The 17,222-nt window shown below is 60.1% G+C and overlaps 1 protein-coding gene across 1 annotated transcript in view; it reads right to left on the reverse strand.

The window, feature by feature from the left end:
- Positions 1 to 9,252: 9,252 nt before the first annotated feature.
- Positions 9,253 to 17,222, reverse strand: part of cfap77 (cilia and flagella associated protein 77) — a 101,511-nt gene continuing 93,541 nt past the window's right edge. The window contains exon 7 of the mRNA XM_031890894.1: positions 9,253 to 9,477. Coding sequence (XP_031746754.1) covers positions 9,355 to 9,477 — 123 coding nt within the window. The 3' untranslated portion in view covers positions 9,253 to 9,354. The remainder of the gene's footprint in view (positions 9,478 to 17,222) is intronic.

Below are 17,222 nucleotides of genomic sequence, written 5' to 3' on the forward strand. Positions count from 1 at the left end.
TGGGTGCTGTAGTTCTGGGGCAGATCCCCCTTTTCGCTGTGACCAACCTCATTGGCTCACTGGGTTTTTGTTTATGAGCAACGGTATCCAATCAGATTGTTCAGAACAGCTGTATACATTGGTCACATGAGCTGCATGGGGGGGGGGGGGACACTGTTTGAAGCATGGAAACCATACTGGGGGCATAGAGCGGCCAATGGGGGGGCACAGACTGACCCTAAAGGGGCCCTAAAGTGATTTTGCTGTGGGGCCCAGTATGTTCCAGTTAAACTACAGGCTCCTCCCTGTGCATGAAACTGGCCCTGCTGGCATTTCCCATAGGCAGTAACTGGGGGGGGGGGGGAAGCAGCAGAAGTTAATTCTGTGCCCCCCCCCCCCCCGTCTCCCAGCAGATTGCAAGCGGTCAGCGCCAAGTGCCAGCCCCCAGCAGCCGCTCCCAGAGGGCTAGTAGCCCTGTTTGCAAGCTGTCACATGGGTGGGGGCCAGTCCAGCCTCTCCCCCCGGACAGCTCTCAGGTTTCCCAAGCAAAGGGCCGGGCCCCCCCCCCCACTCCCAGCCGGGGTAACTTGGTAGCACCTCGGCCCCATTCATAAAGGGATCAGCTGATCAATAATTTAAAGGCAAAGCAGCAAGGTGCAAAATCGCTCTGTCACCTGACAAAGGGGCTCACCCACAGGTGGGGGGCACTAACACACAGCTGGGGGCACTTACTAACACACAGCAGGCGGCACTAACACACAGTAGGCGGGCACTAACACAAAGCAGGCGGGCACTTACTAACACACAGCAGGCGGCACTAACACACAGCAGACGGGCACTAACACACAGCTGGGGGCACTAACACACCGCTGGGGGCACTTACACACCGCTGGGGGCACTAACACACAGCTGGGGGCACTTACACACAGCAGGCGGGCACTTACACACCGCTGGGGGCACTAACACACAGCTGGGGGCACTTACACACAGCAGACGGGCACTAACACACAGCTAGGGGCACTAACACACCGCTGGGGGCACTTACACACCGCTGGGGGCACTAACACACAGCTGGGGGCACTTACACACAGCAGGCGGGCACTTACTCACAGCTGGGGGGCACTAACACACCGCTGGGGGCACTAACACACCGCTGGGGGCACTAACACACCGCTGGGGGCACTAACACACAGCTGGGGGCACTAACTAACACACAGCAGGCGGGCACTAACACACAGCAGGCGGGCACTAACACAAAGCAGGCGGGCACTTACACACAGCTGGGGGCACTAACACACCGCTGGGGGCACTAACACACAGCTGGGGGCACTTACACACAGCTGGGGGCACTTACACACAGCAGGGGGGCACTAACACAGCTGGGGGCACTAACACACAGCAGGGGGGCACTAACACACAGCAGGCGGGCACTAACACAAAGCAGGCGGGCACTAACACACAGCAGGGGGGCACTAACACACCGCTGGGGGCACTAACACACCACTGGAGGCACTAACACACCGCTGGGGGCACTAACACACCGCTGGGGGCATTTACACACAGCAGGCGGGCACTTACTCACAGCTGGGGGGCACTAACACACCGCTGGGGGCACTTACACACAGCAGGGGGGCACTAACACAGCTGGGGGCACTAACACACAGCAGGGGGGCACTAACACACAGCAGGCGGGCACTAACACACAGCAGGCGGGCACTAACACTCAGCTGGGGGCACTAACACACAGCTGGGGGGACTTACACACAGCTGGGGGGATTTACACACAGCTGGGGGCACTTACACACAGCTGGGGGCACTTACACACAGCAGGGGGGCACTAACACACAGCTGGGGGCACTCACACACAGCAGGGGGGCACTAACACACAGCAGGCGGGCACTAACACACAGCTGTGGGCACTAACACATAGCTATGGGCACTAACACACAGCAGGCGGGCACTAACACACAGCTGTGGGCACTAACACACAGCAGGGGGGCACTAACACACAGCAGGGGGGCACTAATACACAGCTGGGGGCACTAACACACAGCAGGCGGGCACTAATACACAGCAGGCGGGCACTAACACACAGCTGGGGGCACTAACACACAGCTGGGGGGACTTACACACAGCTGGGGGCACTAACACACAGCTGGGGGCACTAACACACAGCAGGGGGGCACTAAAACACAGCAGGGGGGCACTAACACAGCTGGGGGCACTAACACACAGCTGGGGGCACTAACACACAGCAGGGGGCACTTACACACAGCTGGGGGCACTTACTCACAGCAGGGGGGCACTAACACACAGCTGGGGGACTTACACACAGCTGGGGGCACTTACTCACAGCAGGGGGGCACTAACACACAGCAGGGGGGCACTAACACACAGCTGGGGGGCACTAACACACAGCTGGGGGGCACTAACACACAGCTGGGGGCACTAACGCACAGCTGGGGGAACTTACACACAGCTGGGGGGCACTAACACACAGCTGGGGGCACTTACTCACAGCTAGGGGGCACTAACACACAACTGGGGGCACTAACACACCGCTGGGGGCACTAACACACAGCAGGCGGGCACTAACACACAGCTGTGGGCACTAACACATAGCTATGGGCACTAACACACAGCAGGCGGGCACTTACTCACAGCTGGGGGGCACTAACACACAGCTGGGGGCACTAACACACAGCAGGGGTTTGTGTAACTGTGATAAGGGACTGTAGATTGTAAGCTCCATGGGGACTGATTGCATGATGCTTAATATCCCAACCACACAGACAGGTGGGGCCAGCAGCTGAGTGTATGTGGGAGGAGTTAGCACATTACCCCGGGGAATTCAACTGGCAAAGGGGCCAAAATATTCCGATTGTGGTTCCCATTCTGTACGTGCCCCTCGCCTTCCCCTCTGTCTGGGCAGGGTCCCTCTGTGTCTCCCCATTCTGTATGTGCCCCTCACCTTCCCCTCTGTCTGGGCAGGGTCCCTCTGTGTCTCCCCATTCTGTATGTGCCCCTCGCCTTCCCCTCTGTCTGGGCAGGGTCCCTCTGTGTCTCCCCATTCTGTACGTGCCCCTCGCCTTCCCCTCTGTCTGGGCAGGGTCCCTCTGTGTCTCCCCATTCTGTATGTGCCCCTCGCCTTCCCCTCTGTCTGGGCAGGGTCCCTCTGTGTCTCCCCATTCTGTATGTGCCCCTCACCTTCCCCTCTGTCTGGGCAGGGTCCCTCTGTGTCTCCCCATTCTGTACGTGCCCCTCGCCTTCCCCTCTGTCTGGGCAGGGTCCCTCTGTGTCTCCCCATTCTGTATGTGCCCCTCGCCTTCCCCTCTGTCTGGGCAGGGTCCCTCTGTGTCTCCCCATTCTGTACGTGCCCCTCGCCTTCCCCTCTGTCTGGGCAGGGTCCCTCTGTGTCTCCCCATTCTGTATGTGCCCCTCACCTTCCCCTCTGTCTGGGCAGGGTCCCTCTGTGTCTCCCCATTCTGTATGTGCCCCTCACCTTCCCCTCTGTCTGGGCAGGGTCCCTCTGTGTCTCCCCATTCTGTATGTGCCCCTCACCTTCCCCTCTGTCTGGGCAGGGTCCCTCTGTGTCTCCCCATTCTGTATGTGCCCCTCACCTTCCCCTCTGTCTGGGCAGGGTCCCTCTGTGTCTCCCCATTCTGTATGTGCCCCTCACCTTCCGCTCTGTCTGGGCAGGGTCCCTCTGTGTCTCCCCATTCTGTATGTGCCCCTCACCTTCCCCTCTGTCTGGGCAGGGTCCCTCTGTGTCTCCCCATTCTGTATGTGCCCCTCGCCTTCCCCTCTGTCTGGGCAGGGTCCCTCTGTGTCTCCCCATTTTGTACGTGCCCCTCGCCTTCCCCTCTGTCTGGGCAGGGTCCCTCTGTGTCTCCCCATTCTGTGCATGCCCCTCGCCTTCCCCTCTGTCTGGGCAGGGTCCCTCTGTGTCTCCCCATTCTGTACGTGCCCCTCGCCTTCCCCTCTGTCTGGGCAGGGTCCCTCTGTGTCTCCCCATTCTTTACGTGCCCCTTCCCCTCTGTCTGGGCAGGGTCCCTCTGTGTCTCCCCATTCTGTATGTGCCCCTCGCCTTCCCCTCTGTCTGGGCAGGGTCCCTCTGTGTCTCCCCATTCTGTACGTGCCCCTCACCTTCCCCTCTGTCTGGGCAGGGTCCCTCTGTGTCTCCCCATTCTGTACGTGCCCCTCGCCTTCCCCTCTGTCTGGGCAGGGTCCCTCTGTGTCTCCCCATTCTGTGCATGCCCCTCGCCTTCCCCTCTGTCTGGGCAGGGTCCCTCTGTGTCTCCCCATTCTGTATGTGCCCCTCACCTTCCCCTCTGTCTGGGCAGGGTCCCTCTGTGTCTCCCCATTCTGTATGTGCCCCTCACCTTCCCCTCTGTCTGGGCAGGGTCCCTCTGTGTCTCCCCATTCTGTATGTGCCCCTCACCTTCCCCTCTGTCTGGGCAGGGTCCCTCTGTGTCTCCCCATATTCTATGTGCCCCTCGCCTTCCCCTCTGTCTGGGCAGGGTCCCTCTGTGTCTCCCCATTCTGTATGTGCCCCTTGCCTTCCCCTCTGTCTGGGCAGGGTCCCTCTGTGTCTCCCCATTCTGTATGTGCCCCTCGCCTTCCCCTCTGTCTGGGCAGGGTCCCTCTGTGTCTCCCCATTCTGTATGTGCCCCTCGCCTTCCCCTCTGTCTGGGCAGGGTCCCTCTGTGTCTCCCCATTCTGTATGTGCCCCTCGCCTTCCCCTCTGTCTGGGCAGGGTCCCTCTGTGTCTCCTCTTTCTGTATGTGCCCCTCGCCTTCCCCTCTGTCTGGGCAGGGTCCCTCTGTGTCTCCCCATTCTGTATGTGCCCCTTGCCTTCCCCTCTGTCTGGGCAGGGTCCCTCTGTGTCTCTCCATTCTGTATGTGCCCCTCGCCTTCCCCTCTGTCTGGGCAGGGTCCCTCTGTGTCTCCCCATTCTGTACGTGCCCCTCGCCTTCCCCTCTGTCTGGGCAGGGTCCCTCTGTGTCTCCCCATTCTGTACGTGCCCCTCGCCTTCCCTCTGTCTGGGCAGGGTCCCTCTGTGTCTCCCCATTCTGTACGTGCCCCTCGCCTTCCCCTCTGTCTGGGCAGGGTCCCTCTGTGTCTCCCCATTCTGTATGTGCCCCCCCCCTCTGTCTGGGCAGGGTCCCTCTGTGTCTCCCCATTCTGTATGTGCCCCTCGCCTTCCCCTCTGTCTGGGCAGGGTCCCTCTGTGTCTCCCCATTCTGTATGTGCCCCTCGCCTTCCCCTCTGTCTGGGCAGGGTCCCTCTGTGTCTCCCCATTCTGTACGTGCCCCTCACCTTCCCCTCTGTCTGGGCAGGGTCCCTCTGTGTCTCCCCATTCTGTATGTGCCCCCCCCTCTGTCTGGGCAGGGTCCCTCTGTGTCTCCCCATTCTGTATGTGCCCCTCACCTTCCCCTCTGTCTGGGCAGGGTCCCTCTGTGTCTCCCCATTCTGTATGTGCCCCTCACCTTCCCCTCTGTCTGGGCAGGGTCCCTCTGTGTCTCCCCATTCTGTATGTGCCCCTCACCCTCCCCTCTGTCTGGGCAGGGTCCCTCTGTGTCTCCCCATTCTGTATGTGCCCCTCACCTTCCCCTCTGTCTGGGCAGGGTCCCTCTGTGTCTCCCCATTCTGTATGTGCCCCTCACCTTCCCCTCTGTCTGGGCAGGGTCCCTCTGTGTCTCCCCATTCTGTATGTGCCCCTCACCCTCCCCTCTGTCTGGGCAGGGTCCCTCTGTGTCTCCCCATTCTGTATGTGCCCCTCACCTTCCCCTCTGTCTGGGCAGGGTCCCTCTGTGTCTCCCCATTCTGTGTGTGCCCCTCACCTTCCCCTCTGTCTGGGCAGGGTCCCTCTGTGTCTCCCCATTCTGTATGTGCCCCTCACCCTCCCCTCTGTCTGGGCAGGGTCCCTCTGTGTCTCCCCATTCTGTATGTGCCCCTCACCTTCCCCTCTGTCTGGGCAGGGTCCCTCTGTGTCTCCCCATTCTGTGTGTGCCCCTCACCTTCCCCTCTGTCTGGCTTCCTACTATTGATGCTGTAGTGCAGGGCTGTCCCGCTGGAGCCCACGGGCTGCTTGTGGCCCTCGAATGGATGTTTGTGGCCCCCAGCCTGCTCTGGCGCTCTATTGGCTACACTGTATCATTATATTAATGGAACCCGCCCCCCCGCTATGCAATAAGTTGGCTGTAGATAAATACCAGCTGCTCCTGAATCTGCAGAGTTTGTGGCCTCTTTGCTGCCCCTTATTAAAGGCAGGCAGGTGATTGGCCCAGACCAGCAAGGTACCAGCCCCCTGCCTGGGGTTCCATTCACCCTCTGTGAGACCCTCTGTGCCCCCCCGGCCAGTGTGACTGGGGCCCTCACTGTATCCCTGCTGCCCCGGTAGAGGGAAAGGGTGCCATACCTGAAATGGCCAGGGGGTGGCAGTGCAGTACATGTGCCGGACACTGAGTTGTCCTTTAGCCACAGCTGCCACACTTGTTGCTGCTGCACTTTCTCTGCTTTCCTTCAGCACCGGGAGCTGAGAGCCGCTGGGCTCCTTCCTGTGCCGCCGTCACTCCCCCTGCCTGGCACTGTAACGTTGGCACAAACCGGCAGCCTGTGCCCCATCCTGGCACCATCACTCCAGGTGAGTGCATTATATTATACATACATGCATAGGGATTCCCCTGTACTAAGCACAATTCAGCAGGAACAGCCCCCTAAGTTTGCCCATAACCTGTACAGAGAGATACCATAAAACTATGGCACATAGGGATTCCCCTGTACTAAGCACAATTCAGCAGGAACAGCCCCCTAAGTTTGCCCATAACCTGTACAGAGAGATACCATAGAACTATGGCACATAGGGATTCCCCTGTACTAAGCACAATTCAGCAGGAACAGCCCCCTAAGTTTGCTCATAGCCTGTACAGAGAGATACCATTATACCGATAAGTTGCTCAGAATGACATTATAGCTCAGTACGCAGGACTGGCCCAAGTTAGTTTCAGGTGTTGGCCAGCCAATCAGGGCAGGCGTACCCAAATAACCTTGCTGTGGCCGAGCTGTCGCAGTGACAGTAGGAAAGCAGCACAAGTCATTGGGGAGACGCGGGTAGCGCCGCTCGGTGGGGGGAATAAATAGGCAGCAATTGCTCTCGATGGGACTCCTTATGTTTAATAAAGAGAGTCCGGCGCAGCTCCCCGTCCCAGTTTCGCGGCCCCGGAGGACTGAATAAACTGAGCCCCAGGACGTGGCTATGAGGCTGATTTGCCTCTTTATATAGACGTCTCTAACTGACCCCCCAAGCGCTGACTGCAATGCGCCAGTTACGCCGCCGCCGCCGGGCGCCCACAGAGCAAATAACTCCATAATCCGCCGGGTCTGGAACTCACAGCCGGGAGAGGAACGTGGGGCGACAATCAGCGTCTGGTGTCGGCACAACCAACCCACACACCGGGGCGCACTCTGTAGGGGCCACACGGATAGAATGGCCCCTTCTCTCAGCTCAGTGTGTTCAACCTGTCAGCTTAACCCCTGCAGTGCCAGGAGGAGCCAGCAGCTGATTGGAGGGGATAAAGTACTGTTCAACACATCACAACTGCCCCCAAATGTTACACTTGTACCCAGCTGTTTCCCCTGTAAAGCTTCCATCAGAGTATTCTAGTCCAACCCCCTGCCTATCCCTGCCCCTCCCCCTGTAAACTTACCATCAGAGCGTTCTAGTCCAACCCTCTTCTTGAGGTACAGGCCCCCTGCCCCTCCCCCTGTAAACTTACCATCAGAGTGTCTAGTCCCATCCACTGCTTGACATACAGGCCCCCTGCCCCTCCCCCTGTAAACTTACCATCAGAGTGTTCCAGTTCAACCCTCTACTTGAGGTATAGACTCCCTGCCCCTCCCCCTGTAAAGCTTCCATCAGAGTGTTCTAGTCCAACCCTCTACTTGAGGTATAGACTCCCTGCCCCTCCCCCTGTAAAGCTTCCATCAGAGTGTTCTAGTCCAACCCTCTACTTGAGGTATAGACTCCCTGCCCCTCCCGCTGTAAAGCTTCCATCAGAGTGTTCCAGTCCAACCCTCTACTTGAGGTATAGACTCCCTGCCCCTCCCCCTGTAAAGCTTCCATCAGAGTGTTCTAGTCCAACCCTCTACTTGAGGTATAGACTCCCTGCCCCTCCCCCTGTAAAGCTTCCATCAGAGTGTTCTAGTCCAACCCTCTACTTGAGGTATAGACTCCCTGCCCCTCCCGCTGTAAAGCTTCCATCAGAGTGTTCCAGTCCAACCCTCTACTTGAGGTATAGACTCCCTGCCCCTCCCCCTGTAAAGCTTCCATCAGAGTGTTCTAGTCCAACCCTCTACTTGAGGTATAGACTCCCTGCCCCCTCCCGCTGTAAAGCTTCCATCAGAGTGTTCCAGTCCAACCCTCTACTTGAGGTATAGACTCCCTGGCCCCTCCCCCTGTAAAGCTTCCATCAGAGTGTTCTAGTCCAACCCTCTACTTGAGGTATAGACTCCCTGGCCCCTCCCCCTGTAAAGCTTCCATCAGAGTGTTCTAGTCCAACCCTCTACTTGAGGTATAGACTCCCTGGCCCCTCCCCCTGTAAAGCTTCCATCAGAGTGTTCCAGTCCAACCCTCTACTTGAGGTATATACTCCCTGCCCCTCCCCCTGTAAAGCTTTCATCAGAGTGTTCTAGCCCAACCCTCTACTTGAGGTATAGACTCCCTGCCCCTCCCCCTGTAAAGCTTCCATCAGAGTGTTCCAGTCCAACCCTCTACTTGAGGTATATACTCCCTGCCCCTCCCCCTGTAAAGCTTTCATCAGAGTGTTCTAGCCCAACCCTCTACTTGAGGTATAGACTCCCTGCCCCTCCCCCTGTAAACTTACCATCAGAGTGTCTAGTCCCACCCACTGCTTGACATACAGGCTCCCCCTGCCCCTCCCCCTCTAAAGCTTCCATCAGAGTGTCTAGTCCCACCCACTGCTTGACATACAGGCCCCCTGCCCCTCCCCCTATAAACTTACCATTAGAGTTTTCTGGTCCCACCCACTGCTTGAGATACAGACTCCCTGCCCCCTCCACATGTAAGCTTCCGTTAGAGTGCTCTAGTCCAGCCCTCTTTAGTTAAAGGCTTCATAAGCAGTGGGCAGGACTAATATACTCTAATGGCATCGAACAGGGGGAGGAGCAGGAAGTCTAACTCAAGTAGTGGGTGGGACTAAACCTAACTAACCTTTTTTTGTTGTATAAACACTGAAATGAAATAAATCCTAGTTCTGCACATGGAATAATTTATTTGAAATGTTTTCTCACTATAAAAAGACAAACTGCATATTACAGCCCGTGCGTTTTCTGTCTTCCAGTGGCAGCGCTCTCTCAGCTGATGTTGTAAATACCCAATCCATGGAGACCTCTGCGAGCTACGGCATCGGAATGGTGGGCACTGAAGGCTTTCTGGCGCAGCTCCGGGGTCCGGAAGGTGTCGAGGTGTGCGGCAACCTAAAGCGATACGGCGAGTGAGGGGGTCAGTGTTATAGTAACTAACATTATGCTTCTGCCATACACTTATATTACACTTATTGTGTGCCCAGAACATTCCTTCTCTGTATATTTGTATTTATACATATGGGAGGGAGGTGCCATAGTGTTTCCCTTAGACAGTACAGTATGGGGGTACAGCTTATTGTGTGCCCAGAACATTCCTTCTCTGTATATTTGTATTTATACATATGGGAGGGAGGTGCCATAGTGTTTCCCTTAGACAGTACAGTATGGGGGTACAGCTTATTGTGTGCCCAGAACATTCCTTCTCTGTATATTTGTATTTATACATATGGGAGGGAGGTGCCATAGTGTTTCCCTAGACAGTACAGTATGAGGGTACAGCTTATTGTGTGCCCAGAACATTCCTTTTCTGTATATTTGTATTTATACATATGGGAGGGAGGTGCCATAGTGTTTCCCTTTGACAGTACAGTATGGGGGTACAGCTTATTGTGTGCCCAGAACATTCCTTCTCTGTATATTTGTATTTATACATATGGGAGGGAGGTGCCATAGTGTTTCCCTTAGACAGTACAGTATGAGGGTACAGCTTATTGTGTGCCCAGAACATTCCTTCTCTGTATATTTGTATTTATACATATGGGAGGGAGGTGCCATAGTGTTTCCCTTAGACAGTACAGTATGGGGGTACAGCTTATTGTGTGCCCAGAACATTCCTTCTCTGTATATTTGTATTTATACATATGGGAGGGAGGTGCCATAGTAGGATATATATATATATACACCAGTGTAAGTGCCATGACCTTAGATGACCCACTAGAGTGCAAGCTCTTGTTACTTTGGGGGGGGGGTAGAATGAAGGCGTTGCTGTTGCAGAGCGGAACACTTATTCCCCCAGTTCCCCCGGGTGCCAGGGCAGCGGCCGACACGGGACTGGCGAGCGTCTCCCTTTGCCAGAGAGTAGTGGAAGCCCCAACCCGTGGGGAGAGGCGGAGGAGGAGGGTGAGACATCAGCGGGGCCCCAGCACACGCCTCCAATTAAATCAAAATTGTTTGTTTTTAATAGCCTTTTACAGTGACAAGTGGCCAATCATTCGCCAGCCTGAGCTGTCAGGAGCGGCAGAAAATCCTCGCTTGATAATGCCCAACGCTTCCAATTAGGAGCAGAGCTTCTGTGAGCGCCGTTGCTATTCCCCAGCCGCCCCGCGGGCCCCAGCGCCTGCCTTTCCCCCCCCCAGCCGCCCCGCTCCTTCCTCTGCTCCTTCCCCTTCTTGTGCCGCCCGCAAATTACTGACACAAAACGGCCGGCGTATTGATGGCGGAGGCGCAGGGTCCGAGCCTGTCGGGTTTAATGAGGTGATGGAACTTTCTCAGCTCGGCGCTAAATTCTTTCTTGTTTGACAGCTGCTCGCGAGGAGCGCCGTGTTGACCTCATAAAAGATTTAGTGCTTCTCATTATTTTCTGTCAGGTCTGATAGTAATGGCTGCCGCGCCGTCATTTGCATCTCACCGTCTGGGTGTATGGGGGGCTCCTCCTGCTGCTGCTGGGGCCACTGTGTGTGTATGGGGGCTCCTCCTGCTGCTGCTGGGGCCACTGTGTGTGTATGGGGGGCTCCTCCTGCTGCTGGGGCCACTGTGTGTGTATGGGGGGCTCCTCCTGCTGCTGCTGGGGCCACTGTGTGTGTATGGGGGGCTCCTCCTGCTGCTGCTGGGGCCACTGTGTGTGTATGGGGGGCTCCTCCTGCTGCTGCTGGGGCCACTGTGTGTGTATGGGGGCTCCTCCTGCTGCTGCTGGGGCCACTGTGTGTGTATGGGGGGCTCCTCCTGCTGCTGGGGCCACTGTGTGTGTATGGGGGGCTCCTCCTGCTGCTGCTGGGGCCACTGTGTGTGTATGGGGGGCTCCTCCTGCTGCTGCTGGGGCCACTGTGTGTGTATGGGGGGCTCCTCCTGCTGCTGCTGGGGCCACTGTGTGTGTATAGAGGGCTCCTCCTGCTGCTGCTGGGGCCACTGTGTGTGTATGGGGGGCTCCTCCTGCTGCTGCTGGGGCCACTGTGTGTGTATGGGGGGCTCCTCCTGCTGTTGCTGGGGCCCCTGTGTGTGTATAGAGGGCTCCTCCTGCTGCTGCTGGGGCCACTGTGTGTGTATGGGGGGCTCCTCCTGCTGGGGCCACTGTGTGTGTATGGGGGGCTCCTCCTGCTGTTGCTGGGGCCCCTGTGTGTGTATGGGGGGGCTCCTCCTGCTGCTGGGGCCACTGTGTGTGTATGGGGGGCTCCTCCTGCTGCTGCTGGGGCCACTGTGTGTGTATGGGGGGCTCCTCCTGCTGCTGCTGGGGCCCCTGTGTGTGTATGGGGGGGCTCCTCCTGCTGCTGGGGCCACTGTGTGTGTGTATGGGGGGCTCCTCCTGCTGCTGGGGCCACTGTGTGTGTATGGGGGGCTCCTCCTGCTGCTGCTGGGGCCCCTGTGTGTGTATGGGGGGCTCCTCCTGCTGCTGCTGCTGGGGCCACTATGTGTGTATGGGGGGATCCTCCTGCTGCTGCTGGGGCCACTGTGTGTGTATGGGGGGCTCCTCCTGCTGCTGCTGGGGCCACTGTGTGTGTATGGGGGCTCCTCCTGCTGCTGGGGCCCCTGTGTGTGTATGGGGGGGCTCCTCCTGCTGCTGGGGCCACTGTGTGCGTATGGGGGGGCTCCTGCTGCTGGGGCCACTGTGTGTGTATAGGGGGCTCCTCCTGCTGCTGCTGGGGCCCCTGTGTGTGTATGGGGGGGCTCCTCCTGCTGCTGGGGCCACTGTGTGCGTATGGGGGGGCTCCTGCTGCTGGGGCCACTGTGTGTGTATGGGGGGCTCCTCCTGCTGCTGCTGGGGCCACTGTGTGTGTATGGGGGGGCTCCTCCTGCTGCTGGGGCCACTGTGTGTGTATGGGGGGCTCCTCCTGCTGCTGCTGGGGCCACTGTGTGTGTATGGGGGGGCTCCTCCTGCTGCTGGGGCCCCTGTGTGTGTATGGGGGGGGCTCCTCCTGCTGCTGGGGCCACTGTGTGCGTATGGGGGGGCTCCTGCTGCTGGGGCCACTGTGTGTGTATGGGGGCTCCTCCTGCTGCTGCTGGGGCCACTGTGTGTGTATGGGGGGGCTCCTCCTGCTGCTGGGGCCACTGTGTGTGTATGGGGGGCTCCTCCTGCTGCTGCTGGGGCCCCTGTGTGTGTATAGGGGGCTCCTCCTGCTGCTGGGGCCACTGTGTGTGTATAGGGGGCTCCTCCTGCTGCTGGGGCCACTGCGTGTGTATGGGGGGCTCCTCCTGCTGCTGCTGGGGCCCCTGTGTGTGTATGGGGGGCTCCTCCTGCTGCTGCTGCTGCTGGGGCCCCTGTGTGTGTATGGGGGGCTCCTCCTGCTGCTGCTGCTGGGGCCACTATGTGTGTATGGGGGGATCCTCCTGCTGCTGGGGCCACTGTGTGTGTATGGGGGGCTCCTCCTGCTGCTGCTGGGGCCACTGTGTGTGTATAGGGGGCTCCTCCTGCTGCTGCTGGGGCCACTGTGTGTGTATGGGGGGCTCCTCCTGCTGCTGCTGGGGCCACTGTGTGTGTATAGGGGGGTCCTCCTGCTGCTGGGGCCACTGTGTGTGTATGGGGGGCTCCTCCTGCTGCTGCTGGGGCCCCTGTGTGTGTATGGGGGGCTCCTCCTGCTGCTGCTGCTGGGGCCACTATGTGTGTATGGGGGGATCCTCCTGCTGCTGGGGCCACTGTGTGTGTATGGGGGGCTCCTCCTGCTGCTGCTGGGGCCACTGTGTGTGTATGGGGGGGCTCCTCCTGCTGCTGCTGGGGCCACTGTGTGTGTATGGGGGGCTCCTCCTGCTGCTGCTGGGGCCACTGTGTGTGTATAGAGGGCTCCTCCTGCTGCTGCTGGGGCCACTGTGTGTGTATGGGGGGCTCCTCCTGCTGCTGCTGGGGCCACTGTGTGTGTATAGAGGGCTCCTCCTGCTGCTGCTGGGGCCACTGTGTGTGTATGGGGGGCTCCTCCTGCTGCTGCTGGGGCCACTGTGTGTGTGTATAGGGGGCTCCTCCTGCTGCTGGGGCCACTGTGTGTGTATGGGGGGCTCCTCCTGCTGCTGCTGGGGCCCCTGTGTGTGTATGGGGGGCTCCTCCTGCTGCTGCTGGGGCCACTATGTGTGTATGGGGGGATCCTCCTGCTGCTGGGGCCACTGTGTGTGTATGGGGGGCTCCTCCTGCTGCTGCTGGGGCCACTGTGTGTGTATGGGGGGCTCCTCCTGCTGCTGCTGGGGCCCCTGTGTGTGTATGGGGGGCTCCTCCTGCTGCTGCTGGGGCCCCTGTGTGTGTATGGGGGGCTCCTCCTGCTGCTGGGGCCACTGTGTGTGTATGGGGGGCTCCTCCTGCTGCTGCTGGGGCCACTGTGTGTGTATAGGGGGCTCCTCCTGCTGCTGGGGCCACTGTGTGTGTATGGGGGGCTCCTCCTGCTGCTGCTGGGGCCACTGTGTGTGTATGGGGGGCTCCTCCTGCTGCTGCTGGGGCCCCTGTGTGTGTATGGGGGGCTCCTCCTGCTGCTGGGGCCACTGTGTGTGTATAGGGGGCTCCTCCTGCTGCTGGGGCCACTGTGTGTATGGGGGGCTCCTCCTGCTGCTGCTGGGGCCCCTGTGTGTGTATGGGGGGCTCCTCCTGCTGCTGCTGGGGCCACTGTGTGTGTATGGGGGGCTCCTCCTGCTGCTGGGGCCACTGTGTGTATGGGGGGCTCCTCCTGCTGCTGCTGGGGCCACTGTGTGTGTATGGGGGGCTCCTCCTGCTGCTGCTGGGGCCACTGTGTGTGTATGGGGGGCTCCTCCTGCTGCTGGGGCCACTGTGTGTGTATAGGGGGCTCCTCCTGCTGCTGGGGCCACTGTGTGTGTATAGGGGGCTCCTCCTGCTGCTGGGGCCACTGTGTGTGTATGGGGGGCTCCTCCTGCTGTTGCTGGGGCCCCTGTGTGTGTATGGGGGGCTCCTCCTGCTGCTGCTGCTGGGGCCACTATGTGTGTATGGGGGGATCCTCCTGCTGCTGGGGCCACTGTGTGTGTATGGGGGGCTCCTCCTGCTGCTGGGGCCACTGTGTGTATGGGGGGCTCCTCCTGCTGCTGCTGGGGCCACTGTGTGTGTATGGGGGGCTCCTCCTGCTGCTGCTGGGGCCACTGTGTGTGTATGGGGGGCTCCTCCTGCTGCTGGGGCCACTGTGTGTGTATAGGGGGCTCCTGCTGCTGCTGGGGCCACTGTGTGTGTATGGGGGGCTCCTCCTGCTGCTGCTGGGGCCCCTGTGTGTGTATGGGGGGCTCCTCCTGCTGCTGCTGCTGCTGGGGCCACTATGTGTGTATGGGGGGATCCTCCTGCTGCTGGGGCCACTGTGTGTGTATGGGAGGCTCCTCCTGCTGCTGCTGGGGCCACTGTGTGTGTATGGGGGGCTCCTCCTGCTGCTGCTGGGGCTACTGTGTGTGTATAGGGGGCTCCTCCTGCTGCTGCTGGGGCCACTGTGTGTGTATGGGGGGCTCCTCCTGCTGCTGCTGGGGCCACTGTGTGTGTATAGAGGGCTCCTCCTGCTGCTGCTGGGGCCACTGTGTGTGTATGGGGGGCTCCTCCTGCTGCTGCTGCTGCTGGGGCCACTGTGTGTGTATGGGGGGCTCCTCCTGCTGCTGCTGGGGCCACTGTGTGTGTATGGGGGGCTCCTCCTGCTGCTGCTGGGGCCACTATGTGTGTATGGGGGGATCCTCCTGCTGCTGGGGCCACTGTGTGTGTATGGGGGGCTCCTCCTGCTGCTGCTGGGGCCCCTGTGTGTGTATGGGGGGCTCCTCCTGCTGCTGGGGCCACTGTGTGTGTATGGGGGGCTCCTCCTGCTGCTGCTGGGGCCACGGTGTGTATGGGGGGCTCCTCCTGCTGCTGCTGGGGCCACTGTGTGTGTGTATAGGGGGCTCCTCCTGCTGCTGCTGGGGCCACTGTGTGTGTATGGGGGGCTCCTCCTGCTGCTGCTGGGGCCCCTGTGTGTGTATGGGGGGCTCCTCCTGCTGCTGGGGCCACTGTGTGTGTATGGGGGGCTCCTCCTGCTGCTGCTGGGGCCACTGTGTGTGTATAGGGGGCTCCTCCTGCTGCTGGGGCCACTGTGTGTGTATGGGGGGCTCCTCCTGCTGCTGCTGGGGCCACTGTGTGTGTATGGGGGGCTCCTCCTGCTGCTGCTGGGGCCCCTGTGTGTGTATGGGGGGCTCCTCCTGCTGCTGGGGCCACTGTGTGTGTATAGGGGGCTCCTCCAGCTGCTGGGGCCACTGTGTGTATGGGGGGCTCCTCCTGCTGCTGCTGGGGCCCCTGTGTGTGTATGGGGGGCTCCTCCTGCTGCTGGGGCCACTGTGTGTATGGGGGGCTCCTCCTGCTGCTGCTGGGGCCACTGTGTGTGTATGGGGGGCTCCTCCTGCTGCTGCTGGGGCCACTGTGTGTGTATGGGGGGCTCCTCCTGCTGCTGGGGCCACTGTGTGTGTATGGGGGGCTCCTCCTGCTGCTGCTGGGGCCACTGTGTGTGTATGGGGGGCTCCTCCTGCTGCTGGGGCCACTGTGTGTGTATGGGGGGCTCCTCCTGCTGCTGCTGGGGCCACTGTGTGTGTATGGGGGGCTCCTCCTGCTGCTGCTGGGGCCACTGTGTGTGTATGGGGGGCTCCTCCTGCTGCTGCTGCTGGGGCCACTGTGTGTGTATGGGGGGCTCCTCCTGCTGCTGCTGGGGCCACTGTGTGTGTATAGAGGGCTCCTCCTGCTGGGGCCACTGTGTGTGTATGGGGGGCTCCTCCTGCTGCTGCTGGGGCCACTGTGTGTGTATGGGGGGCTCCTCCTGCTGCTGCTGGGGCCACTGTGTGCGTATAGGGGGCTCCTCCTGCTGCTGCTGGGGCCACTGTGTGCATATAGGGGGCTCATCCTGCTGCTGCTGGGGCCACTGTGTGTGTATGGGGGGCTCCTCCTGCTGCTGGGGCCACTGTGTGTGTATGGGGGGCTCCTCCTGCTGCTGCTGGGGCCACTGTGTGTGTATGGGGGGCTCCTCCTGCTGCTGCTGGGGCCACTGTGTGTGTATGGGGGGCTCCTCCTGCTGCTGCTGCTGGGGCCACTGTGTGTGTATGGGGGGCTCCTCCTGCTGCTGCTGGGGCCACTGTGTGTGTATAGAGGGCTCCTCCTGCTGGGGCCACTGTGTGTGTATGGGGGGCTCCTCCTGCTGCTGCTGGGGCCACTGTGTGTGTATGGGGGGCTCCTCCTGCTGCTGCTGGGGCCACTGTGTGCGTATAGGGGGCTCCTCCTGCTGCTGCTGGGGCCACTGTGTGCATATAGGGGGCTCATCCTGCTGCTGCTGGGGCCACTGTGTGTGTATGGGGGGCTCCTCCTGCTGCTGCTGGGGCCACTGTGTGTGTATAGAGGGCTCCTCCTGCTGGGGCCACTGTGTGTGTATGGGGGGCTCCTCCTGCTGCTGCTGGGGCCACTGTGTGTGTATAGGGGGCTCCTCCTGCTGCTGGGGCCACTGTGTGTGTATGGGGGGCTCCTCCTGCTGCTGCTGGGGCCACTGTGTGTGTATAGGGGGCTCCTCCTGCTGCTGGGGCCACTGTGTGTGTATGGGGGGCTCCTCCTGCTGCTGCTGGGGCCACTGTGTGTGTATGGGGGGCTCCTCCTGCTGCTTGCTGGGGCCCCTGTGTGTGTATGGGGGGCTCCTCCTGCTGCTGGGGCCACTGTGTGTGTATAGGGGGCTCCT

Source organism: Xenopus tropicalis, chromosome 8, assembly GCF_000004195.4.
Source record: "Xenopus tropicalis strain Nigerian chromosome 8, UCB_Xtro_10.0, whole genome shotgun sequence".
In the NCBI taxonomy this organism is placed as follows: domain Eukaryota; kingdom Metazoa; phylum Chordata; class Amphibia; order Anura; family Pipidae; genus Xenopus; species Xenopus tropicalis.